The sequence below is a fragment of the Anolis carolinensis genome, chromosome 6, assembly GCF_035594765.1.
Source record: "Anolis carolinensis isolate JA03-04 chromosome 6, rAnoCar3.1.pri, whole genome shotgun sequence".
NCBI lineage: Eukaryota > Metazoa > Chordata > Lepidosauria > Squamata > Dactyloidae > Anolis > Anolis carolinensis.
This window is the reverse complement of record NC_085846.1, coordinates 106,407,146-106,434,780: the sequence shown is the minus strand read 5'-3', so window position 1 is coordinate 106,434,780 and position 27,635 is coordinate 106,407,146. Positions and strand designations below refer to the sequence as shown.

At 39.3% G+C, this 27,635-nt stretch overlaps 1 protein-coding gene and 1 long non-coding RNA gene across 3 annotated transcripts in view; one reads left to right on the top strand and one right to left on the bottom strand.

The window, feature by feature from the left end:
• Positions 1-27,635, bottom strand: part of adarb2 (adenosine deaminase RNA specific B2 (inactive)) — a 396,595-nt gene that overhangs the window by 140,486 nt on the left and 228,474 nt on the right. For both annotated transcript variants that reach the window (XM_062984187.1, XM_008112320.3), the window contains one exon: positions 9,133-9,219. In XM_062984187.1, coding sequence (XP_062840257.1) covers positions 9,133-9,219 — 87 coding nt within the window. The remainder of the gene's footprint in view (positions 1-9,132; positions 9,220-27,635) is intronic.
• The window catches only part of LOC103279085 (uncharacterized), a 42,525-nt gene continuing 19,144 nt past the window's right edge, over positions 4,255-27,635 (top strand). The window contains exon 1 of the long non-coding RNA XR_506542.3: positions 4,255-4,416. This is a non-coding gene — a long non-coding RNA (uncharacterized LOC103279085). The remainder of the gene's footprint in view (positions 4,417-27,635) is intronic.

Genomic DNA, 27,635 nt, shown 5'->3' with positions numbered 1-27,635 from the left:
TGTTCTTAATCTTGCTAATTATCTTTATCATTATAGGAAATGTCTTTTAATACACTGATACCCTTGAAAAAAAATCTATTGAACATGTCACAGCTTTGCAGTATTGACAATCTATTCCATTCTATACAGACTTACAAAGAAAAAAACCCCACAAAAAACAAACACAACCTGTGTTCCCAGAGGGATTTGTCTACAAGAAAATGAGGCCGGTCCTGAAATGCTCACCCCTACCCTCTCTTCATCTAATAGGTTTTCACAGACCCAATTATCATACATAATGATATTGAAGTCGGGCAGCATGGAGAGAAAGATAGCTCTTGTTTCACACACTATTCAGGTTTGGAAAGAATTTGTATTGATTCTGCACCACTGAATAAGAAAACACAGGGGGTTATTTGTATTTATAATTCATATTGCCTTTTCCAATCTCTATTCCCACCCACCCCTTACTTTCATAACTCTGCTTGCACGGCTTTGTGAACACAGAAAATTCAGCTTTACGTCTCTGCATTGCTTCATCGACACACAAAGTAACCAGCTCCGATAACCTAAAGTAAATAATTCTCTCTGAAATTTGCAAGGTGCTCTCTGGCCTTGCCTCAGTTTATATAGAAGATAATGTTAGGTTACATACTTTTTATCAAGTTATGGGAAGATTTGTCTGATTTTGCTGTTTACTGTATTTTAACCAAGCTTTTTGAATGAGCTTCATGCTGTGGGTTGATTGAAACATAACCTTTGAGCTCAGCAGTTGCTTCTACCTCATTTTGGGTACATTTTATTCCAGCCAGGTATTCTGGCAGACAAGAACCATGCAATGTAGCTGTGACATGGGAAGCAGGCACAGTTTTCTACCATAGTCTGTATCTTTGTGTAATAACATGGCAATGCTTAGATGAGTAATCATTTCGCTTAAATAATTAACACCATTTGCCTAACTATTAATAGGTGCTACCAAATAATTAAGAGCCAGGGTTAAAGCAAAAGAGTTATTTTTAAACCAATTTCAATTAAAACTGGAAATGGAAAGTTTTGTCTTAAAGGGATGTATCTTCAGTGGGCCAGAGCAGGCTATTAGTTGGAGCAGAGGTGGTCAACATACACAAAGAAGGTTGTGTAGTCCTTGGTTCGCCCCTCTTATGGTACCTTTTTTCTTCTAGGAGTATCACTTTCTTTTAAAAAATATGTTGCAGAAGTGCCATAAATTAACATGATAAAGTATCCTGCTTTTCATGAACACAAGCAAATTTTATTTTCTCCTGTGTTTGTGGTAGTTTTTGTGGCTTTCGTTAAATTGCCTCACAGGGAGGATGAAAATATGGGGAGAAAATAGATAGGAAATAAGAAGAATAAATGTTTAAAATATTAAAGATGGTGATACAGTTTTCTGTTTTGAGTGGCAGGTGGGCGGACTATAAAATTGTTCCTTTATCAGTTTTCATTGGGCCCAACTGGATTTTTTGTTGCCATCAAGATTGCATTTTGACTTTACCTGCCATGTACATCAATGGACAATTTCAAAGATTGCCCCATTAAAATCAACAGAGAAGGTGAATTGGACATGTACAAAGGAATACACAAACCAATCTGCTGCATTTCTTAGAATGATGACCACCTTGCACACATCAGTTTCTAGTTACACAAGATCGTATATGATCAGCTCAAAAAGTTGGAGTTAACTATTACTATTTAACACTGGCAGACACCTGTCTTTCAGGGATGACATTTGTGTGTATGAATCTACCTCCAGATAGGATCTTCAGATGAGTCCTGCTCTAATTCTGGAAGGCTTGGTTATTATTACTATTATGATTTATTTGTATAATAGCATTTGGGGTACATGGCCCTATTCAAGAGTGTTTGCAATTATTAATTTGACAGGTCTTTCCTTTCAGGGTTACCATCTAAAACATACAAGGAAAGGGGCATGACCAGTGAGAGAAGGGATTGAGTCCAACAAACAGAGCCAGAATGTCACATCTGTAGACAGGTACAAAGGTTGAATCTACACTGTAGAATTAATGCAGTTTGACATCACTTTAACTTCTTTGACTCAATTCTATGAAATCTTGGGAACTATAGCTTGGTGAGGCACCAGTACTATTTGTCAGAGAAAACTAAAGACTGGGTATTAAAATCACGGAAGGGTGGCTAGGCTGCCTAGCACTGCTTCTATAATCAAATAGCTCCATAGAGCCAGCTGGCAGAGAAGGGAACCTAGTTTGAAAAAGTCAAATTTGGACAACATCTCCCAGAATCCCCAGCCATATTGACTGTGGGGAAGCTTATAGGAGTTTTAATTAAAAAATAAATGCAATACTACCAAGTATGTTTATTGCATACTACTACTAATAAAAGTAATGAAGGTTTACAGTTGCCAATCCCAACAACAAGAAGAAACCCATTGAACCAACTTTAAAATCGTATGTTAGAACTCATGCAAATCTCATTCATTCACTATTTTGCTTGGACCAAGCATTTCAATTTAGTTCTTTATTATGATAATGTTCATAACACAACTGCCTTGGGTAGTATAAACACCTTCCTTACAAATAGAAAACTAATTCAGAAGAGTGACAATTGGGCAGAGACATCCTACTGCTAAACAGAGGAGGCCACAGCTTCAGGTAATGGATAGAGAGTACCAAAATATAATGAAATGTATTTGTTTTGAAATGTGTGAATATTTCTCCAAGATCCCTCCTTCAGATTTCTTTTTCCCTTTTCTTCTTAGACATCTCTCATCCCTTTCCTTTCTTATTATGCATGGTAGTATTAGCCTGGAGCACTTGCATCATGAGAAGCTATTGAAAACTATAATGCATCACTAATAATGACAGTGCCTTTGTCTCTGGGTCATACGGGTCCAGAAGAACTAGCCATCCGATACTCCACGCTACATTTGAAGCAATAATATTGTTCCTCTTGAAGGTTATTATGCTGCTAGGCAGCTTGAACTTCGTATAATGGAAAGAAAACCAATGGCTTTCAATCGCTTATTAATAAGTTTCTATAAATAACACATTTCAGTCAGTGACTCTCTTAACTATGAAGAAGGTCTTCTGTTGTCTCAAAATAAATGATGAAAGATAAATGCTTCCACACAAACATACACATGTCTGATCAGAAATAAGTGTGCCATGGCTATTATAGGATTGCATCCCTATTTGTACTATAAACATTGTGAACTGGAGTCCACAATTGCATGAATTAAATGTTATCTTCAGCTGGTGGGCTCCTGTCACTAGACTGATGTCATGAAACTAGAATCCTTGACAGGGTTCTAGAATCCGTGTTAACAATGTTCTGAGTTTGAATGTATTTACCTGAAGTGGGAGATTGGGTGACATTAGGGATTCTGTCAGTGTATCATATAAATACTGCAAATAAATAAATAAATATCATCCACCAAGCTGCTCAACATTCCTTCCTGAGAAAGCTGGATAATCTTAGGGTTGCTACTGGCATCTTCTCATCTTAAAGTGCTGGGGGATTTCAACATTCATCCTGAGATTGGCATGTTAAGAGCACCTCATGTCTACCATGACAACCATGGCTATGTCTCAAGTGTTATCTGCTTTGTTCATACTCTTGACTATGTTTTCTATAGTGGGTGGAGTGAATGTGATTTGGCAGTGGAGGAACTATCTATAATTCTATTATCATGGATAGACCACCATTGAGAATTAATGCATTTTGACACCACTTTAACTATTGTGTTTCAAAGCTAAGGAATCAAGTGAGTTGTATCCATACTGTATGATACCAGTATTTCATATTTGCTCTGCTACTGATTTCCATATGAAGAAGAGAAATAGCTTTCTTAATTTCTCTTCATTTTCCATATTTGTTGCCCTGGGACTGAAATACTTGAAGGATGCAATGAAAGTCGAGAAAATGTAAAGAGCTTGCTGGCCAAGCTGTTTTGAGTCATCAGGGACCTTTTATACATAGGTCAAATAGAAGAAAATCCAGAGGATCCAACAGCCCATTATGAACAACTTGCTCAGCACTTTGCAGATAAAATCACTCAGATCTGACTTGAATACTATATGCTATATTGATACAGAGCCAGTGGATGTAACTGCTTGTCCGTTGAAAACTGATACTTTTGATTTGTACAATCTGAGAATGTAGCATGATTTCTGGTGGGATGGAGACACCACATGTGTCCTTGCTTTTCTTGTCTTATTAAAAAGCTAGAGTGGGATTGGCTGAGCGAGTAAAATGAGTGGTTAATGACTCACTACAACAAGGCAGAGTTCAAGCGTGCCTGAAGGAGACATCATAAAAACAATACTGAAAAGCCCTGCTTGGATCTGACCATTTTGGAAAATTATTGACCAGTCTCTAATATTTCGTGTTTCAGCAAGGTCCAGGAGGATGTGGTGGCATCTGAGCTCCCAGGGCTTCTAGGTGAGTCTGGTTATTTGTCTCCATTTCAATTTGGTTTACTTTAGTTGTCCAGGCCAATGATCTTTGCTGGGAGGAAGGTAAGGGGAGTATGTGTTCATTGGTTCTGCTGGACTTTTTGATGACTTTCAATACCTTTGATCATGGTATCCTACTGTGTTGCCTGGTTGGGATGAAATCAAAGGCACTACTTTACAGTGGCTTTGTTCCTTTCTGGAGGGGTCAACCTAGAACTCCTACTTGACTTTTTTGGCTGTTGGCCTTAAGGCTTGGTTCTGTCCCCCATGCTATTTAGTATATACTTGAAACTAATGAGATACGTTGTTTGGAGTTCAGGCGTTTGGTTCCATCAGTATGTGGATGACACCTAGTTCTGTTATTCCTTTCCATTGTAAGATAAGGAGTTTTGGTCCTAAAGTGGTGCCTGATGTCAGTAATGGATGAGAGTGAAAAAACTGAAGTTGGAGTTGACTTTAGGGTATATCAATAACATCAACATTCAAAACTTTTTTTAATCATTTGGACTGAAAACATAATGCAGGCAGGCTTGGTAAGACTGACACATGTATATTCAGCACAGCAAATGGAGACCCTTCATTCCTTGCCACTGATATCCTGACACCTTTTTCTTTGCCCTTCTCACACAGAACATGCTATGTGCTGCTGTCCATCTGCGCTGCATTGAGTACAGATGGCAGGAAAGGTTGCACCTCCATCACTTTCTGACATACTTGGAAACAGTGAATTCCAATGGAAAAGCAATCTGGGAAGCTCATGCTTGTTGACAGGACTGGGCTTCCACCCAATGGCAATGACAACAGCAAAGCTGGCCAGTTTTTCTCTCTCCCTTTTCTTTTATGAGAAGTGGTTATATCTTTTGCTGGGGAATCACTTACTGTATTTGGGCTTCCTCTTCCTGCCATGCCTGGATGGGGAGGGCTATTTGCCCACCCCAATGAATAGAGGCTAAATTATGGGGGTGGAGCATAACATTTAAGACACCCACCCCTCTAAGGTCCAGCATTGGAGCAGTGAATGTTGGCCCACCGTCTCACACTACAGCAGTTTACCAAGGGGTTGCTTTGGAGCCAAGTAGGAATTTCTCCCCCTTTAACAGGTTTTTTCACCTACCCTACACTGTTGAGGTTAATGGATAATTGGTATTAGGTGGAGCCATTAAATAGGCTGTCATGCGGAATACAAGATTACAATGTATATCTTGGTGTGCACTTAAGGCACCCATTTTGGTGAAGGCCAGGAACGGGAACCCCCACCAGTGGGTTTGCTCAACTGAGGTGGGAGTGAACAGAAATGGCCTTGGAGCTGCAGGGGAATTGTAATTCCTGAAGTCTCTCACCTTGGGGTTTGAATACTCTATGCAGCTTCCCTGGTCATGACTCAAGAGTTATGTGGGGAACTGAGGTGTCTTGCCTAAGTCAGCTGAGGAGTGGGTCTGGAATGGCCACTGCCTCATCTTATACAACACCAAGTTCATACCTCCACTTTTACCTGGTTGCTGCTCATGAAGAAAGTTAAAAAGGTAACAATTTAATAAAAGCTGCCCATATTTATCCCAACAGAATTGTCTGGTCTCGTTATTTCATTGATGGGTGGACAAATCAAAACATAATTTTGTGTCAAAAATCTGCCCCCCAAACTAGGTTGACTTATAACCTGGTCAATATAATATAAGTACACTATCTTAATTCTTATCAAAAAAAAGGAACCACCCTCTTCTCTGAGTAGAGTGGCAAAAGGTGAGAGTGTAGTCCAGGGGTCCCCAAACTAAGGCCCGGGGGCCAGATGCGGCCCTCCAAGGCCATTTACCTGGCCCCCGCCCTCAGTTTTAGACTTAGGCTCGCCCAAAGTCTGAAATGATTTGAAGGCACACAACAACAACAACAGTCCTACTTAACTTGACTATCTCATTGGCCAGAAGCAGGCCCACACTTCCCATTGAAATCCTGATAGGTTTACAGTATGTTGGTTAAAATTCTTTTCATTTTTAAATATTGTATTATTCTTTCATTTACTAATATACTGGAACTCAATTGACAGACCCAGTCTTTTAAACTTGTACACGCCTATCTATATTTTATAAATGCATTTTATGAATGTTATATGTAAGTTAATTTTTTAACTGATTTATAGTGTATTGTACTGTTTTTATATGTCTGTTTTATTGTAAGCCGCCCTGAGTCCCCTGTTGGGTGAGAAGGGCGGGATATAAATATTGTAATAAATAAATAAATAAATAATATTGTGCTATGGTAATAATATAATATATTGTGTATACATATAATATTGATAATACAGTAGAGTCTCACTTATCCAAGCTCACTTATCCAAGGTTCTATATTATCCAAGGCAGTCTGCCTTTTAGTAGTCATTGTTTTTGTAGTAAATGTTGCAATGTTTTGGTGCTAAATTTGTAAATACAGTAATTACTACATAACATTACTGTGTATTGAACTACTTTTTCTGTCAATTTCTTGTAAAACATGATGTTTTGGTGCTTAATTTGTAAAATCATAATGTAATTTTATGTTTAATAAGCCTTTTTCTTAATCCCTCCTTATTATCCAAGATATTCACTTCTCCAAGGTTCTGCCGGCCCGTTTATCTTGGATAAGTGAGACTCTACTGTAATATTATAATGTAATACAATATAATATTTATTACAGTATTTCTACCCCCGGCCTTCTCACCCAATAGGGGACTTCAGGGTGGCTGATAATAATAATAAGACAATATAATAATATTGTATAATATAATAATATTAATTATATATTACATATTAAATGTAATATTACCAATAATATTACAGTATAATATAGTACAATATAGTAATATATAATGCTAATATTGTGCTATGCTAATAATATAATATATTGTATGTACATACAACTTGTAAGCCGCTCTGAGTCCCCTTCGGGGTGAGAGAGGGTGGGGTATAAATGTAGTAAGCAAACAAATAATTGTTGGGGTTTTTTGTACTACAAATAAGACATGTGCAGTGTGCATAGGAATTTGTTCATTTTTTTTTCAAATGATAATTCGGCCCCTCAACAATCTGAGGGACCATGAACCGGCCCTCCACTTAAAAAGTTTGAGGACCCCTGGTGTAGTCCATCACAGAAGAACCTTAAAAGAGCACCAACTTTCTCTACTCTTTAAGTGCTACTCTGAAGAGAAGCACCAAAGAGTCACCGCTCTTTCTGGTCCAGGCATTCATAAAGGCCAGAAGTAGCACCCTAGACAGACTACATTCCCACTTTTCATAACTATTCAGAAAAGGGGATGGATTTTTTTTTTGTAAGAGCTAATATTGCACCTTAAATTTCATCAAAAAAGGAACCATGGTCTTTTCTGAATGGCAAAAAGGCTTTTGAATGTCTAGGTGGGGAAAGGGTGGTAGTAGAAATCATTGGTACTTTCCCATCTGTGCTTCTCTGAAACCAAAGATACTGGGACAAATGAGTGCGAAGCAAGAGAAAGCTGAGATGTAGAATGGAGAGGGAAGAATATCTGAGGGCCTTTCCAGACAGGTCCTATATCCCAGGATTTGATCTCAGGTTTTCTGCTTTAAACTAGATTATATGAGTCTGCGCATTGCCAGAAAATCTGGGATAAACAAAAAACCTTGGATCAGATCCTAGGATATAGGGCCTGTCTGGAAAAAATCAGAATTACACATCATGTCATCCCAGCATGCTCAAAAGAAGTACTGGCCAGGAAATAGCCTTAGGCACACAGAGTAGACCCATTGAATCAACAGATTATAAACTAGCATAGACTCTCCATTCAGCAGTTGAGTCATTTTTAATGGGATAGGATTCATGCCACAGTCACAGAAAGACAGCAATTGTTAAGTGTGTAGGAATGGCAGAATATCAACTTGGATTGCTGACATCAGAGAGACAAATTTACTTTCCCACCCACGATTTCTAAGGAGACACCATTTCTTCTTTCCACCTAGAAAGGGAACCATCTGGTAGCTGATGCTAAAATAAACAGAGGCACATCCTTCCTATTTTTCAAAATTCAACAACAGGATACAACATGTAGATAAGATGATGCTAAAAAATTAATGTTTGGGCTGACAAGTATGATAATACACCACATGCTCACCACCTGGTGCCACTTTCTCTTAATTATTCTATTTTTCTTTCATCTCATGCAGTTCATATCAGCTTTGTGGCCCCCAAAACATTTGCAGAATACACAATTATGCAATTAACTTGTAAGGGAGAATGGGTATGGATGCGATGTGCATCCTTTCCCTCCAACTTGTGCATCCTTCTAGTGGATGCAATGCAAGCTTGCACATTAACTGCCCAGAGTAGATGCATAAGACTGAGTGAGCCCATCTGTAAATATCCCACTATGCTGGGAATAAATGTGCCATCTATGTGAACACAAGCATTTGCATAACAATGTGAAATTCTTCATCCTAGCTTTCTGCTGGACAAAAATGTGATTTTTGGTTTGGCTCTGAAACCTCAGGAAAAGCTATCTTTTGGGATTCCAGTCCCTGGAATACCTGAAACAGTATGACCAAGGCGTTTGTGGACAGGAGGATTCTGGGGGTTGTAATCATGTACTCTGTACAAGGCAAATAATGAGATTTATCTTGGTCAGTGTTAGCCATATAGTTGTACTTTATGACAATTCATATATGTGCTATTGATCTCCATATGAAGAAGAGAAACTACTTACTTAAATTGTCTTCATCTTCCATATTTGCTGCCCCGGGACTTAAATACTTGAAGGGTGCTATGAAGGTCGACAAAATGCTTACTTTTTCTGTAACAAGAAAAAAAATGACACAAATGTGAAATGTGAGCTTTTCTTCAGGATTCTTCTTTAGTGTAAAGTAGATGAAATATTTACTGGGCATAAAATTTACACTCATCCTGACTACAGAAAGTTACAGTACCTGCATTGGTTTAATTCATCCCTTGGTGTCCTTCGCTATACACTTTGGCCTTACTCCATTTATCTTCTTCCATATCTACCTCATGAGTCCCACTTCATTTCTTTTCTTGTCTTTGACGCTTGCAAATTTGAGACTTAATTATGGTGGACCAATAATGCCAAACCCTGGCTGTCATTAAGAATGGGTCTGGAAGGGCCCAAAGGCTAGAACTGGAAACAGAAAACTATGTTTTGTGCTTCCCTGGAAAAGGGGATTTATAAACCAGAGGAATTTGGTTTGCAGAGCAGATGTACTGACGATAAACAAAAATCAAGAAAAGTTGATACCCAGAGACACAAACCAAATACATACTAATTATATGTGTGTGAAGCAGTGATGTTGGTGTACACTACGGCCAGAAGCAGATATAGCCTGATCCATTCAATGTGGGGTCGTGATGGGGAGCTGGCAAATACCATGTTCATTATTTTCCCCCTTTCATGAACTTATTCATGAGCTGTAAATATTTTCATAAATAAAGTACACCATCCATTTGCAATCAGACAAAACACTGTTGAACACAATGGTGACAATTTTCACATAGTTATGCTTTCAGTGAGATCAAGCACTGGCACCTCTACGTATGTGACAATGTTCTTTGAACAGTTCTTTGCAATATTTATATTTCCTTTAACACTTTGATGCCACAGGAAGATACTGCTCAGTTCTTCAAAAGTGAATGAGCCAAACTCTCAACCTTTCTGTTTCTCATGGTGATCTTCTGATCTCTGCTCCCTGGGGCCTGTAGAGTACCTGAACATCTCATCCCTTCTTCCGAATGTGTCTGTCTGTTTCTCTCTTTCTCTCTGCATGCATGTGCCTTTGTAGGTGTATGGGACTTCTGAACCCTCACATTATTTGATTAGTCAACACCTGGGAGTAATTCACACTTGCAAATATTTCATTGGTCTCAGCCTGCTTAATGACAACAGAATGGGTGAACTGACTTCACTGTGTGATGTGACGTATATATTATTGATACATCTTCCCTTTCTTGTCATTCATGGGTTGGGATATGTATTATAAATTCTATCAGTCCTAACCAGAACAGTCAATACTGAAGGATGATTTAGTTGTAGTCCTACATTGCTGGTTGATGCTTCTGAAGTTCAAAATACTTGAAGGACCAGCTCTGGAAAACTATTATGCACATTACCACAAATGGAACCTTGTGATTGCAATCATTATTTTCAACAAATCAATCACTGCCATAGCCTTGAAAAAAATAGTAGCTAAGGAAACTAACAGAAAAAGTAAAGAGGAGTACATGCCCTATAATTTGAGCAACGCCACAGCAAATATAGTATTATTAATGTATCACTGACTTAAAGAAAGCAAAGATGAATGGAAAAAAGCATCCATTTCTCACCCAGCTCCTCATAAATATTTGGAAACATGGCATGTTCATTTTGTGGAGAAGTTAATGAGCACTATTAATAATTGTGTTTAAAAACATTCTCTGACTATGCAGCCAGGATTAGACAGATGGCGGCCGGTAGTTTGCCACATCAGCATTAATGATGTTTTACTGAATTACTTCCATTATCATCCTATTCTAATTGATTACTCTAAGCTACTTTGCATGTTGGAGATTTCTTAAATTGATTGTTATAAAAAAAGAAATTGGAGACAGTCCACCCACCTCAATTAGAAAATCATGCATGATTCCAGATCACTGCATGAGTGCCATTATCAGAGGATTAGGAACGGGTCAAATCCCAGCTTTAGCCGTCTATGTGGGAAGGTGGGAACTCTTCATGCCTAGTTTTAGGAACCCTGTAGTTGTCACAAGTCTCCAAAACAATAGTGGCATAATGGAGCTTTTCTTATTCCACAAATATAGTTGTCTGCCTGTATAACACACACTCAGAGGTAAATAATATGATCCTATTTGCACATTTAAAATGAAGGATGAGAAGTCCTTCTTGGATTGTCTGCAGAAATTTTTCTGTCTGAAAAATTTGCCATTTTCTGCAAACGATGGTACCACTTCTATTTTTTATATAAGACCAAACTAGAGCAGCAGTAGGTCTTCAACACTGAAGAGGAAACATTTTCAACTATGCAGCAAGGCAGCACTTGGTATATATGGATGCATATATTCATTTCAGTGTATGTAGTTCCCTTCAGTCTTGAAGTCTTGAAGACTATAGTAGCTCTAATCCTTAATTCAAGAGTCCCTTCCCTCAGGCTTATAAACTAGTTTTGCCAAGCATACATGGGACATCACATTAAAACAGGGAAAACTGTTGGGAACTGTCTTCTTTCGTTCCCTACTGTGCCTTTCCATCTTCAGGGATGGCAGGCATCCCACGTCTTTTCTGTGCCTTTCCCTATGTTTTCTGTGGCTTTTGCATTTGGGTGTCGGGTAGAACCCAGCTCCTGAAAACAGAGTCTTCCCTCCTTTTCCCTGTGTTGCCGCCATGGGCAACCAATGGAAATGTCCTTGCATCATGTGATGGCCTCCATGGGATTCTGTTTCAGCAGCATAGAGAAACAGCGAGAAAACAGTCTCAAGTCTGCATGGGATGAAGTCCACGGAGAAAGGGATGGGAAGCAAGGAGGGGAAAGAAAAATATTCAACACCACCAAAGTTCCAGTAAAGTGGTGATGTGAGTGACTGCTCTTGTTGTTTTCCTGGTATTAAAACAATGGCTTTAGGATCAGGTGGATGGAGAGGCTCCTAATAGTACCTGGGCTTTGGCTAACCTATGTGGCCAGGATAAGCCATATTACACTTCACTCTCTCTTTCTCCACTTTGTTGACTACGTACGTCATCTGCCTAATGTTAACGTCACTTTGATCAAAATATCCTCACATCTTGTGATGCAATGCTTAATCAGAAAAAGGAACTTATAATAAGGAGAACAATGTTGCAATAGATCAAAGATCTGGATACTATTGCTTGGATGGTTGGGATCTAAGGAAATGGGTCCTATAGTTCAGTAAGAGGGAAAATGTGTTCCATATAAAAAGTCCTAGATTCAAGCTCTGGCATTACCAGTTGAAAGCATCAGGCAGATGATGGAAAAGACCCGATGCCCTTTCAAACTGCACAATGACAGCCCTATGATTCCACTTTAATTGCTATGGCAATGTCCAATGGGATTTGGGAGCTGTAATTTGATGAGGTGCTAGAGCTTTCTGGCAGAGAATTTTAAGCATCTGTCCTACACTATCAGTCAGATGGAACTATGGTAGTTAGAATCTAGTATCCTCATCATAAAGGCCAGGTGAAGCATCCTGCTTTGCCTGGCATCCAGGAGGAAAGAGGGAGCAGCGGGGCAAATCTGTTACCCCGTGTGCAATTCCATCTCTGTGACATATGGGGAAAGTGTTGCCCTCCCATCAACATCCCGTGCTGGCTCCATTGGAGCTAATACAATATGGGAAGCCTCCTGTGTTGAGGGAAAGCATCTGACAATGCTTTCAACCCACTTGGGGTGGAGATTCTGCCAGAACTCACACAATGTCATGTGATGTCTGGTGTAGGGCTCTACCTCCTAGATGGGGTGAAAACATCCTAGGACACTGAATACACACCACCTGATGAGGTTGAAAGAATAATAGAGTTGGAAGAGGCCACATGGTTAAAGTGGAATCAAGTGTGTCCTTGGTGATGGACAAATGCAATGACACCATTTAAAGCAACTTCCTGTATCACATTTAGTGTCCATTTTTACTTGGTGCACATTAAATGGACATCACAAAAAATTCACAAGACACAACACGATCAAAGTTAAATCATCTGTAAATTCCTTCTGTGACAGATATGTGCTAAGCATGCACAAAGATATAAAAAGAGGAGAAACCTGGCAGATTTCTTCTACAGAGCACATTGCAAAATGTTGCATAAACATCAAATAGGCTGTCTTTCTTCTACAATGCTTTTGTGATGGGACATAGATTGAGGGCCCTGAAGAAGACTTAAAATTTCAACAAATTCTTAGCAGATAAAACTTGTTTTCCCTTTTAAAAAGCTAACTGCTAGGAATTGAACCCCCCCCCCCAAACAAACCTACATTTTGGACTACAATCCACCAGTTAGTATGGGCATAGACACTGGCCACGATGGCAGAAGATTTGGGGAGCTGTAATATAAATTTATCTTTTTCAAGTGTTGCTACTGAATGGTAAGTGACTTAGAATCATAGAATCAGAGTTGGAAGAGATCTCATGGGTTCTATGATTCTAAGTCACTTACCACTCAGTAGCAAAACTTGAAAAAGTTATTTTGTATTACAGCTTCCCAAATCTTCTGCCATCGTGGCCAGTGTCTATGTCCATACTAACTGGTGGGTTGTAGTACAAAATGTAGGTTTGTTTTGGGTTTTTTGTTTTGGACTTGTCTTTTTGGGTAACATTTTCCATTCCAATATATGACATGCATTCCTCTTTCTAATTAAATGAACAAACACACATATTCAACAAATCATACAGCATTTGCCTATATAGGTAGTCTCTGAGTTACAAACATCCGACTTACAAACTACTCATAGTAAAGAACAGGGGTGAGACAACAAGAACTGAGACAAGAACTCAGAAGGGAAATTCACTCCTGAAAGAGTTATTATCATGGGGAAAAGGTGTCTCTGCTGAAGCTTTTTCACCAATCTTTGCTTCCACAACAAGTCAAAAATTTTCAAAGTCTAATTCTCACAGGGACAGAAAGTGAGATGAAATCTTCTGAACAAGGGCACAGACAGCAAAACAAACATCACAGGAGTGTTAACCCTTCCCAATGCTATCCAAAGCCTATATATATATATATATAGCTGGAGTTGCACTTTAAAAAGTACCTGTTCAGACTTACATACAAATTCACCTTAAGAACAAACCTACGGAACCTATCTTGTTAATAATTTGGGGACTGTCACACACGCGCGCGTGCGCACACACACACTAGAATAGTAGTAATAAAAGAAGAGTCACTGCTTCAAAATAAAAAAAATGAGTTGTTGACTGGTAATATACTTGAGTCAAAACCACTCAAAAATGCATAATACTGTGTAATCCTTACTCAGAGATGGAAGTGCCCATAAAGTGATAATAACTTGAGGTATTTTATTCCTTTGTGTCCTTAGGCGAAGCAACAAAAGGGGGGAAAGGCTCCTGAAACCAAATTGAATAGCTTTAGATATAATTTTAGAACCCTGAACCAGATTTCAGATGGATTCCTGTGCAATCTAATAGATAACAACACACACATTTTGCCTCTCTTATTGAAAATCCGTTCTTATATTTGTATCCCCCCTTGCTATTTATTAGATACAATGAAAAAATAATAGTTTACAATGCAACTGCCTCATTCTGAAAATGGATATGCATTGGAGTGGGTTCTTATGAAATGCCGAAGGTTTGCTAGCTGAATATGCCCCTTTACATTTATTTGTGGGAAATTGTTTAAAAACAGATCATATCTTTAACATTTATGTACTGCTGAGAGCTTTGGCACTGTACATGATAGAAAACCATAATATATTAAAGCCTTCATTATTTGCTTGCCAGTGTATGTGCTAATCTTTTATATCACTCTTCTTCCAGTCTGGAACACTGAGTTACCAATGAGCACCACGAAGCACAAAAAGATAAATATTGTTTCTTTGAAGTATTAGCAACACCCAGTGCAACTTGTTCGAGAACAAAATAATCATGCTCCATAAGCCCAAAATGTTTTTTGAGCCCAGTATTCTGGACAACCATCTTCTTATAGAAAACCCAGAAGCAGATTATGTATGCAAGAACACGTTCCTGCTTGTGTTCCTCATGAACTGTACTGAGAAGTTTACTGCCTCTGATATTGGAAGTAATATGTAACCATCATAACTCCTGCTAATTCTACTACATCAAGCAGTACTTTTCAGTACATATGCACACAATTGTGCGTACATGTTCCAACACTGCTCTTCCATAATGGGACTTTAAATAAGTCCTTGTCCCATTGGGGAGGGGGAGGCTTGTGTCATCTAACCATGACATTCATTTAGCCCTGTAGGTAAAGGTTTTCCCCTGACATGAAGTCTAGTTGTTTCCGACTCGGAGGGTTGGTGCTCAACTCCATTTCTAAGCCAAAGAGCCGGCATTGTCCTTAGATGCCTCTAAGGTCATGTGGCTGGCATGACTGCATGGAACGCAGTTATCTTCCTGCTGGAGCGGTACTTATTGATCTACTCACATTGGCATGTTTTCAAACTGCTAGGTTGGCAGAAGCTGGGGCTAACAGCGGAGTTCACCCCACTCCCTGGATTCGAAGTGCTGATCTTTTGGCCAGCAAGTTCAGCAGCTCAGTAGTTTAATCTGCTGCATCACCGGGGCAGATAAGTTATGATAAGTCATGATAAGTTATGAATAATCGAATATAGTGATTTAGCCCTGTAGTGTTGCATATTAATATGTTCTGTTATTAATAACTTATCATGGGTTGTCTGAATTTGTTCGTGTTCCTGTTACTATATGTTTTTATCCTTACCCTATAAGCGAGGACACCTGACTCTGTCTAAATTCTATCTAAATTCAACATTGTGAAGGATCGAACTCTAACATTAAAGACAAAGAAAACTAGCGATGTCCTAAATACTGTGCAAGGACTGGGCAGCTGCATTAGTACTGGGGACAGGGCCGGCCCTAGGTAATTTTCAAGTGTAAGCGAACAGAATTTTGGTGCCCCCCCCAAACCAATAACTGAAAAATAAAGGCGTTGGATAAGCAAAAATGGTGGATAATAAGGAGGGATTAAGGAAAAGCCTATTGAACATCCCATTACATTATGATTTTACAAATTAAGCACCAAAACGTCATGTTTTACAACAAACTAGCTGTGCCTGGCCATGCGTTGCTGTGGTGTATGTAGAGGGTGGATGGCCATCTGTCAAGAATGCTTGGATTATGTCCTGCATGGTAGAAGGGTTGGACTGGATGGCCCTTTGGGGTCTCTCCAAACTCTTGGATTGTATGGTTGTATTATGATTATTATTGTTATTATGTAGAGGTTGGATGGCCATGTGTTAGGAGTGTTTGGATTGGTAGAAGGAAGTTGAACTGGATGATCCTTAGGGGGTCTCTCCTAACCTTAGGATTCCATGATGTTATTATTATTGTTATTGTTATTGTTATTATTTACAGGCTGGATGGCCATCTGTTGGGTATGCTTGGATTGTGTCCTCTATTGCAGAAATGGTTTGGGCTGGATGAGGTTTAGGGGTCTGTCAAAGCAGATATTGTGGGTTATTCTGCTTTGATATTCTGGGTTATATCGCTGTGTGGAAGAGTCCTGAGGGTCCTTAGGAATCCATAGGAATTAAAAGGCCACCGAAAGGGAATCTGGCCCCCAGTATTAAAAAAACCTCTAAAATCAGGACAGTAAAGAAAGAACAACACTCTGAAAACAGGGGAAATCTAGACAGGAAACAATCAGGGCCAGCTAACATCTCCCAACCAAGGATGCCCCCAGGGAAGAAGCAGCCAGGCTTTGAACCTGCAAGGCCATTAAATGCTAATCAAGCTGGCCACTTGCAAAATTCACACTAGCCTCAAACAGACAAGAGCTCTTTCTCCCACCCTGGACTTTCCACAGATATATAAACCCCACTTACCTAGCTTCCAACAGACCTCCCAACCTCTGAGGATGCCTGCCATAGATGTGGGTTTACCGTCAGGAGAGAAAGCTTCTGGAACATGGCCAGGCAGCCTGGAGACCTGGCCTCGAGGGCAGAGGCAGGAAGGCTATGCCTGGGCGGAGGTGCCTCAATGGTGCCTCCTAGGCACCCCCTAGAGGATGACGCCTTCAGAAACCGCTTACTTTGCCTAATGGTTGTACCGCCCCTGACTGGGGATTCACTGTTGGGTGAGTGTCCACAGGACAGCCCATTTGCATACACCATCAATTTAATTCAATGCAGGAGATTGTGACAGCTCCGATCCCAGATGTTTTTTTTTTGTAATGGAATATCCTGGATCCTAAGCTCCTGAGATGATCTCAGACTGTATTCTCCCCTGCCTTTTTTCTTTTGGACTGTTTTTGACGTTTCTTTAACCAGTCATGACAGGTGCTGACAGGAAGTCCCCCTGCATCATGGGATGGGCTCCATCACTTTTCATTAGCTCAATGGATCAGAACTGTTTTTAAAGGGGTGTGTGCATTTGATAAAGTGCATAGACTACACACTGGAGAGTTCTAAATGTTTCCTAGCATTTAAAAAAAATCATAAATTTATTTCCAGAAAATCCCAGACTGAAGAATGGGTAATTGGAAGAGGCTGTGTATAGTTTTCTTTGTGGTCTTCTCTTTGCAGGTGCTTTAAAAAAAAAATCAACCTTAGTAGAGAATCCTATTTGTGTTCTAATTAATACAATCTGAATGAACTGATTTACTTTTTTATCCTAAAGGTCCAGACATGGCTAGCTAAACACCAGATTAACAATGTTCTATTGATTTTTTTGTTTTGCTCTTAAATCCGTCTAAATGAGAAGCTGATTTATATCACTTTGAAACAGCTGTCCCCAACCTCATGACTTCCCAGATATTAGACAACAACAGGCAGACCTGGCTAGAAATTGTGAGGATTGTAATCCAAAATCTATAGGGGACTACATTGAGAAAGTTAGCTGTGGTTGAAAGAAACAAAGAAAAAAGACATGTAAACATTGTAATCCTAAACAACACTTCCTTGCAAGTAGGCCTGGAAATAAAAATTGGCCAATAGTAAATATGAACCGAAGGCAGCAAATCTTGTCTAATTTTGGAAGCTAAGCAAGATCAGATCTGGTTAGTCATTAGATGAGAGGCCATCAACAAATATCAGGTGTTGCAAGCTGTATTTTGGAGGAAGGAACTGGTAAAACCACCTCTGAGTATTCATTGCCCAAGAAAATCCTAGGAAATTCATGGAGACACCATAACTTAATAGGTGCAAACACATGCAAACATGTTGCATCTGAGCTCAGCACATAACAATGCATATAAGACTGCACTGAGTTTAGGGGAGAGTTAGCAGTTAATGTACCATGCAGAAGACCTGGACATACAGAGATAGACTGTCAAATGATCTATCTTGATTAGCAGCATGAATAAAGTGTGGCCCTTTGGCATGATTCTTGAAGGCCGCTCTGAACCCCACGCCTCTATTTTTTTTTTAAAATCAGCTCCATAAAACAGCAAAAAATGCTATAGAATGCAGTGATTTTGCTTTTCAACCTATGGACCCATATCTAATTAAACTGATGATCTTGTTCAGTCAACTTTCAGCAAATGCTTTGCAGTCCTGCCACATTTTGTCATAATGACAAAATTCCTGCATTTGAAGCTTTTTAGGATGAAAGATCACCTGGAAAAATATCTGGGGGGCTTTGGTTTGTTGGTGAGGCTTCCCACCTGTCTGCAGATGTACATCCTTAATATATACCAATGTCATGTTATAGTTTGGATCCATTATATATCAGTTATAGTTTGGATCCATTCACTACTCATCTTGCAGCATTCTAAATTATTACTATGAAATTTCCTGGCCTGACTGAGCTGTACTGTATATCTATTTAAATTCATAGCATCATAGAATCATAGAGTTAGAAGAGACCCCTCATGGGCCATCCAGTCCAACCCCCTGTCAAGAGGCAGGAAAATCACATTCAAAGCTCCCCCGACAGACGGGCATCCAGCCTCTGCTTAAATGCCTCAAAAGAAAGAGTCTCCATCACACTCCGGGCAGAGAGTTCCACTTCTGAATAGCTCTCACGGTTAGGAAGTTCTTCGTAACGTTCAGTAGGAATCTCCTTTTCTGTATTTGAAGCCATTGTTCTGCGTCCTAGTCTCCAGGGCAGCAGAAAGCAAGCTTGCTCCCTCCTCCCTATGACTTCCCTACACATATTTAGGCATGGCTATCATGTCTCTTCTCATCCTTCTCTTCTGCAGGCTAAACATGCCCAGCTCTTTAAGCCACTCCTCGTAGGGCTTGTTCTCCAGACCCTTGATCATTTTAGTCGCTCTTTTCTGGACACATTCCAGTTTGTCAACACCTCCCTTAAATTACAGTGGCCAGAATTGGACACAGTATTAAATTAAAGGAATTCTTTCTCTATTTGTATTAGCATATGCACATTTTATGCAAATTAGCATCTCCTTTTGCTGTTTTTTAAATGTGGAAAGGGCCACCCTTGAAAAGCCTCTCCCAAACTGTTTGCCTCTTGTTCAGCTTTCTACCGATCCAGGCTGTGTAGCAAGAGCTGACTCACTGCTATTTGTCTTTTATGTACTGCTTCTGAAAGGTACAGTAAGTGTTTAGTGATTAAAGGCTCTCCATTTAATCCTGTATCTACTACAGACTGGGGGAGGTATGACCTTCTTTTCTTGTACTTTTGCAATAATGCATATTTAACCTTAATCCTCTCCTGGCCTCTGCTTTATACCGTGAGTTGATCTTTTGTTGCTCATTGCATTTCTGGATTCCCTTAAAAGGGCAGATGTTAAATGGCTTGCCTAGTGCATTCTTAAAAGGGGTGGCAGCGGTGTGCTAATCTGTTTAAGGCATGCCAACTGAGGCCGTGTTTGCAGCGGCTTGGCTTCAGCATTTCATACTAGAAACAGGTTTTGACAGTCTGGGAGCAGGGGCTGTATAAAATTGGAGAACCTGGGTCTATATCTCACATGCTTTTATAGGGATTGTGATCCTGAATCTGCCAAGGTAACAAGCCAACTTGAATATCTGAATGACGTATTTCTGGAAGCTGAGGATTACCTAGCAGAGATTTTGCTTCTGTTCAACTCTTGTTAAAGGAGGGAAATGCATGAAGAATGGATATACGAGTCAAGGAAGTGTGATTGTACCAAAACTCCAAACGCTATTCTCGACTTCTCTGAAAGCTTTGAGGTCCATTTGCTTGCTAGTCTGAGTGATTAAAATAGACACATTTTGTTATGTTCAAGAGAAGACAACACATATGTTTATTTATCTTAGAACAAACAGAAAAGAAAGTTGTGTGTGGATTACAGGAGGACTACCTAAATGGGTACAACACCCAAAGGCTGAGTAATAAAAGGAAAGCCCACTGAAAAATTGCATTTGTATATTACAGAGATGTGTCTGATAATGCTGATCTGCGATCCAGTAAGGATTAAACTGTTCTTGAAGCTGAGGGAGGAGACAACTTATTTCTTGGCTTCCCTGCTGCAATACCCATAAAGCCAAATTAGGTTTATAACTTTGCATTAAATTAAATATGTTATTTTATACAAGCACTTACAAAAGACTCCTAAGTATCCAATAACCATTTTCTTTATTCCCTTGTTAGTAGCTGACACTTTGGCAGTGCTCAGGCGTGTGCCAAGTTGATTTAGAGCATTGATTTTCAGCTGGCACACATCCCTCCATCCTCAGACAGAACTGATTAGCTTAGCAGGAAAACAGCACTTAACTTGGTATTGTCTGCTGGATTTTGCTTGTCTCCCTTTGAAGGATGCCTGCAACGGCAGCTGGCTAGGAGAGATCCTCTGACTGAGGGGCTGCTTGCATGCAACCAGAAAGCATCCACCTCCCTCTGTGACTGAGAAATCATTTCAATACTGTTCCTTTGGATGTTCAGAGCTTGGAAAAGTTACATTTTTGTACTACAACATTCAGATCCCTAAACAGGCAATGAGCACAGTGGCTGGGGATCTGGAAGTTACAGTTCCTTCAAAGTAAATTTTCCAAGATCTGCGATGGTCCCACAGTTGGCCAAGTGATGCATCTCATTTATGCAATTGCAGACTACAGTAAAATTGGGTAGTTAGGCCTGCAGAGAGCTTCTAAAACTTAAAAAAGGTATTAGGAACTCATCATTTCAAGAGACATGACTATACACTGGATTTTTCTTGATTCATGTTTCGTATTCTAGCATAGGATTATGAATGTGAGCTGGTGTTGGAATCCTGTGTGTCTGCTGGAGCAGAAGGGACTGGAGTTCTATAACATTGGGACGGCCATGGGATCTCCAATCCTGTTCTAGCGATTCCCTATGTTGATCTCTGCTTTGTTGAATGTACTTGGTCTTATAAATGATCAGTTGTTTTCTACCACCCTCTGAAACTAGCTAGTTGTCCATAGTGGTCAGTACTCAATCTGTCCATATAGTGGCTACAGTTTTACCTGGTATGTACAATTTTTATCCACATCTGCCAAAACATGTCCTCCCTAGACATTTTCTACATCCTTCATGCAATTCTATAATATACTTTTGCCAGACAAGATGTGCTGAAGGACCTAGAAAGATCCTAGAGGGACATTCATTTTAATGGACTACATTGATACTCATGTCTTTCTGTTACCACCCGCGTGGATGCAGGGGTTGTGCTACCTGCAAAGCGAAGGCAAAGGTAGAAGTAAGAATGCATGCATTTAAGATTATGTTTTCATTTTATCCATGCTTATTTATTTATTTATTTATTTACTTGCAGTATTTATATTCTGTCCTTCTCAACCCGGGGGGACTTAGGCCGAATTACAATGCACATGTTGTAACCTGGTCAGATTCAGAGTGGTCAGAAGATGAGGAAGGGGATGCTGGGATAGATTCAGAGGGCTCAGAAGAGGATAGAAGTGACCTGGAGAGAATTGTTTTGGAATCCCCTGCAAGTTCTCATGAGACTGGAGAAAGTGATATCACTTCTCATGGGAATCGGCCTGAAGTGCAGGCTGAGAGAAATGTGGGACACAAATGTTTGTCTAGATCAAGGTACTTGGAATTGCAAAGACAAGGCATGCAACAAAGGCAGATTCGCTTTTCTCGGAGAATAAGAGATAAGGAGAGGAAAAGCAGGTGTGTGAGAAATTATGTTATGGAAGGGACTGAGGCCTTTTAAAGTGGTTCCTGCTGGTACAATCCTTTGTGAGAGCAACATTGTATTCAGGTGAACAGCTCTTGGTTTTTAGTCCTATGTTTTAGGAATTCATGTATTGAAGTTTCTAAGTTCTACTTCTACTTCCTGTGTGGCATAGGTTAACTGCCTTGGATTCATGGTATCTTGTTTATGAATATATTTGTGGATTGACTCTGGAGACTGTATTTCAAAAAAAGATTTTGGACTCTCAGCTATCTTGGAAACAACCATTTGAACTTTGCTTCTCTATTTTGATTTTGCTTATTTTTATGTATACTCTTCTTTAAATAAACTTCTACCTGGACAGAGTGTGGTTTGTGGTGAAAATGTGTTATAGGGCTCTAGTGCAACAATCCATTACTCAGTAGCTTATATGCTTTCCTGCATGGACAAACATTAATAATCATATTCAGCAAAATACTTATTGGATAATTCCAGGTGTGTAAGTGATTGGAATATTGACTTTTGCAGTAGTAGCAATAATGACCAAAAACACGAAAAGCATTGCAATGGATTGCTCTCCCGTGTTGCAATCAGGGTGAAATCAAAAATATTGTATGGCCAGGTCAACCATGAAATGTTCAGGTTCTGAAATGTCTGCACACCAGCCAAGGGATACCAGTCAAGAGTTCCTCTGGAATGATTAACACCACCACTGCTTCCAAATGATGTTTTCCATCTTCCATGCTGCTACCAATAACAGGCTGGTACTAATCCATCCAAACATACTGATCATTATTGTAATTATACAGTTAGTGATCCTATTCACTAAGGCATGGCTAAGCTTCCAACTGCATTGATTAAAATATGCAAGAATCTTATACATGGCAAAGCTAGAAACTGTGTTAATTGCCAAAGAGCTTGTAGACTGCCAAGAAAAAGGCAGGAATTCCAGCCCAAATTAGAAAATTACCTGTGACTGTGACCAAAAGCATAGGGAGGGGAGCACATTGGATTTTCCTTCTTTTAAAATATTTCTGTGCCTCATTTCTATTAAAAATATCCCAAGCAGCTTATAATAGGAGTCATCCAATTAACTAAGCGACAACTGCCAGGCTGCAGAGCAATTTTTAAAATCTCCCCAAATGAGATGATACAATTGTTACAAAATTAAAACAGATAAAAAACAATTTAAATAAAAAAGCATTCACAACATCGTTAAAAGTAATTACATTGCAGTATTAAAAACAATGTTTAATTTTTAAAAACACGATGTTAAACAATTACCAACGGAATTAAAAACATCCATTAAAAAGGCAAACAATGACAATAAGCCAGGACCAGCACACTAGAAAAAAGCTCTTCCTATTAAAGAAGGAGGCTCACTATGCTGGGAACAGAACTCCATAACACGGGAATGCCCATCAAGAAGTACAAAGGAAACTCTAGAAGGTTACTGATTTTAATTAGCTTGGTTTTATGTCAGTTTTCCAAGGAAAGAGAGAATGGGCAATGTGACATTGGAAAATGGGAGGCACTGGCAGTTGGTGGTGCTCACGTCAGTGGGAACATCAACTGTCAATGCTTTACATTGTCTTTCCCCTCCTTTCTTTGCCTTACCTTTGCCACCAACATCCCATTTTCCCAGAAATACAGGGATCTCAGGCTCTACCTTGATGGCTGAAAGCGAAGAGGAGCTGAGGAGCTTCATAACCAAGGTGAAAGAAGAAAGTGCAAAAGCTGGGTTGCAGTTAAACCTTAAAAAACAAGATTATGGCAACTAGACTGATTGATAATTGGCAAACAGAGGGAGAAAACATGGAAGCAGTGAAAGACTTTATATTTCTAGGCGCGAAGATTACTGCAGACACAGACTGCAGCCAGGAAATCAGAAGAAGTTTACTTCTTGGGAGAGAGCAATGACCAATCTCGATAAAATAGTGAAGAGTAAAGACCTCACACTGGCAACAAAAGTTCGCATAGTTAAAGCAATGGTATTCCTCATAGTAACCTATGGATGTGAGAGTTGGACTATAAGGAAGGCTAAGCGACGGAAGATGTTAAAACAATTACTTTATTAAATCATAAAGCATATGAACTGTGGTGTTGGAGGAAAATTCATAGAGTGCCATGGACCATAAGAAGATCCAGCCAGTCCAAACTCCAGGAAAGAAAGCCTGACTGCTCATTCGAGGGAAGGATATTAGAGGCAAAGATGAAGTCCTTTGACCACATAATGAGAAGACAGGAAAGCTTGGAGAAGATAATGATGCTGGAGAAAATGGAAGTAAAAAGGAAGAGGGGCTGACCAAGGGCAAGATGGATGGATGGTATCCTTGAAGTGACTGGCTTGACCTTGAAGGAGCTGAGGGTGGATATAGCCAGCAGAAAGCTCTGGCATGGCCTGGTCCATGCGGTCACGAAGAGTCGGAGGTAACTGAATAAATAAACAACAATAGGCTCTATTTTTATGCCTCTGTAACATTTTGGGAAAAGACATTGAGCAACCCTTAAGGCCTGTCCAAGATGTCCCTTCTTGAATTACATCTGTAGTAAGTGGGGCTACTTCTCCTATGGCTTTTAAGGCCTGGCAAAAGACTCCCTGCTAATAGTAAATTTGCACAATTGTGAGCAAGACTGCTCATAATAACGTTAAATATATTGCATGCTGGAAGCTGTTTACTGGGGAGCAAATTATATAAGTTATCAATAGTGGCATTTGGGAGGTGTGTTTTTTTAAAAAATGTAATTTTAATTGCATTTTACACTCAAGACAGAAAATTTTAATTGTTTTTAAAGTTTGATATTCATATGTATATATATTTGCCTTGTTTTAAAATTCTACTGTCTCGTGTCATGTCACTGTTAGCCGCCTTGAGTCCTTCTTGGGAGAAAGGCAGGATAAAAATAACGTTCATCATCATCATCATCATCATCATCAGAGGAGGCATAGCCTAGAATTCTATTGTTTCTTTCTCTGTAACATAAAGGACAGATAACATGTTCTAGTCTAACACAACTTTTTCACTTTTATTTTTCTAGTGCAGAGGAAGGTCATTTTGTAAACGTTCCTTTTGGGGACTCTGCTGACAGAGGCATTCCTCCAACAGTTTAATCGGAACGATACCATCTCTCAACCTTTGTGTAGGTTTGTCCTTCCAATGCATTCTATTGTCAGTGGTGAAATCCAGCAGGCTGGCTCTGTTGATAAAAGTGTGACACAAGGGACAGCTGCTAAGAGGCAGTTTTCTTTTGAGAGGTTTTTTTTTTGCCTTGGTTAGAAATCACGTGATATACAGGTCAGGGCTATCAAAGTCTCTTGTCTCCGCTAAGTGCTAAAAAAAAGCCAGTTCTCCAGGGTGCTTGAGTTTTTGGGTCACCAGGCTGGTCAGGGATTCTGGGAGTTGTAGTCTAAATAGTAACTTTTTTGGTTATGAAAGCCATAAGGTAAAAGTGAGAATGGACTGGATAACATGTGGGAATTCTTGGTTAGAAACATCACATTGACCAGTCTAGAGAGCAATACATAAGCTCATGTATAATTTTGTTCTTGGGACATACAAATGTATAGTTCCATGACTGGCCAAATAGTGTTATCTCATCATAATATTATGTGGTTTCTGATTGGCTTTATGAGAAAAAACTAACTGGAGTATAAGAGAAAATGTGATGGTGCTGAGGCTGCGGGTTTTCCTTACAGAAATGCACAAGATTTCATGTGAGGATACAATAACCAAAAGCCTACCATCTCATGTTGGTTTTCAGTAAGTTGTTTTTTTTAACCGTGCAGGTTTGAATCAAGTCAAAATATATTTTCCCACAAAAAGCATGCATGCCCAGATGACAATAGAAATGGAATAGGATATAGCACACCACAAATCTTGGAAGAGGTCAGCAATGACAGTTTCTTCCTTTTTATGGAACTTGTTTTTGGACTACTATTTACTAAGCATTGCATTTTTCCAAACCTTGGAAAGCTGAGGCAAAACCAGGCTAATCATAATCAGTAACATAAAGTTGGCAAGAAGCAATTGGTGGGCAAGTGTGTTTTAGCAATTGGCTGAAATTATTTTTCCTCCATTCCCCAGCTCCATAAGAGGATAAGGATTGTTTTGTGGCATGCTGGATTCTCATCTGACTATTCCTGCATAATTTCATGCAGATACATTTTCATGCATGAACATCCAGCATGCCTTCAAGATCTGGTGTTTACTGAACAATCAGGTAAAGATTCATTTTTGCAAGAGTGGCAAACATTCTAGTTTCTTTTTTCTCATATGCAAACAGTTATTTAAATTTTAATTATTAATTTTAACTCTGTGGTTCTCAGTTCTCCATCTGATACATTGTAAACAAGACTTAATGAATTTCAGTTAAGGTCTCTCCTAAATCCTCTCTTTAAAATACTTTCACATAAATTCACTGAAATCAGACTGAATGTCCCTAGCCTTCACAATAGTGATATATGTCTATTTATCTATGAATTAAATCAATATAATAAAAACATTAACCTAATGTTGTTTGGTCTGCAGTTTAAGTATACCAAACAAACTTGCCTTTCATGCACTAATGAGCATTGTTATCTTTCTGTTTCAAATTTTGTGATCCAATACTTGGAAAATGTGGTACATAACAATACTCAGATTAAAAAGCAGAATAAAAAGTGCATACATAGACCTAGGGAAAGTTGCATATTAAAATCTCTATTTCAGGGTAGAATTATAGAGTTGGAAGAGACCACAAGAGCCATCCAGTCCAAACCGCTGTATAAAATACATTGTTTTGTTCACATATTTTGTGTGAAATCTAAGCTATCGGCACAAATGAATTTTTCACAGAAATGCCCCAAAATGTGAAATATTTCATGATGGTTGGCCATTTTCTCAGTGGGGGTATTCTGCTCCACTTAGCCACCTTTTCTCACTGAAGATGAGAAAATGTTCTAGTAGGCTTCACTTTGCTAGTACTATAGTTGAATCTCCTGCCAGGAAGGGAGCTCCAGAAACAGGGGATTCCACCACAGGAAAGTTTGGGCTGGTATCAGCTTTACTTTTGATGGAAGAATGACTTGATAGAGAGCTTTAGAAAATAAGTACAGAACACACAGTTTTGTATAGCAGCAAGTGTTCCTACAGACACCCAATTCACACATTACATACACCTTCAAAAGTCACCGCTAGCACTTTGAATGAACTGTGTTCAGTCTTGGCTAGTTGATCTCATGGTGATTCTGCTCTGGATGTTAGTTTGAATTGTAGAAGCACTGCCCAAGGGGATGACTATTTGGGGAATAGGATCCAGCACTACTTCAAAGTTCAAGCTAGGATGAATTCACTACACTACAGAAATGGTAGCAACCCCTCACTACCATGTATGGTTGTAAATGTGCCAGTTTGTTTCTTTAAATACGATGAAGGCATGGCCCTATTGTCTAAATGCCTTGAAGGTGCCAG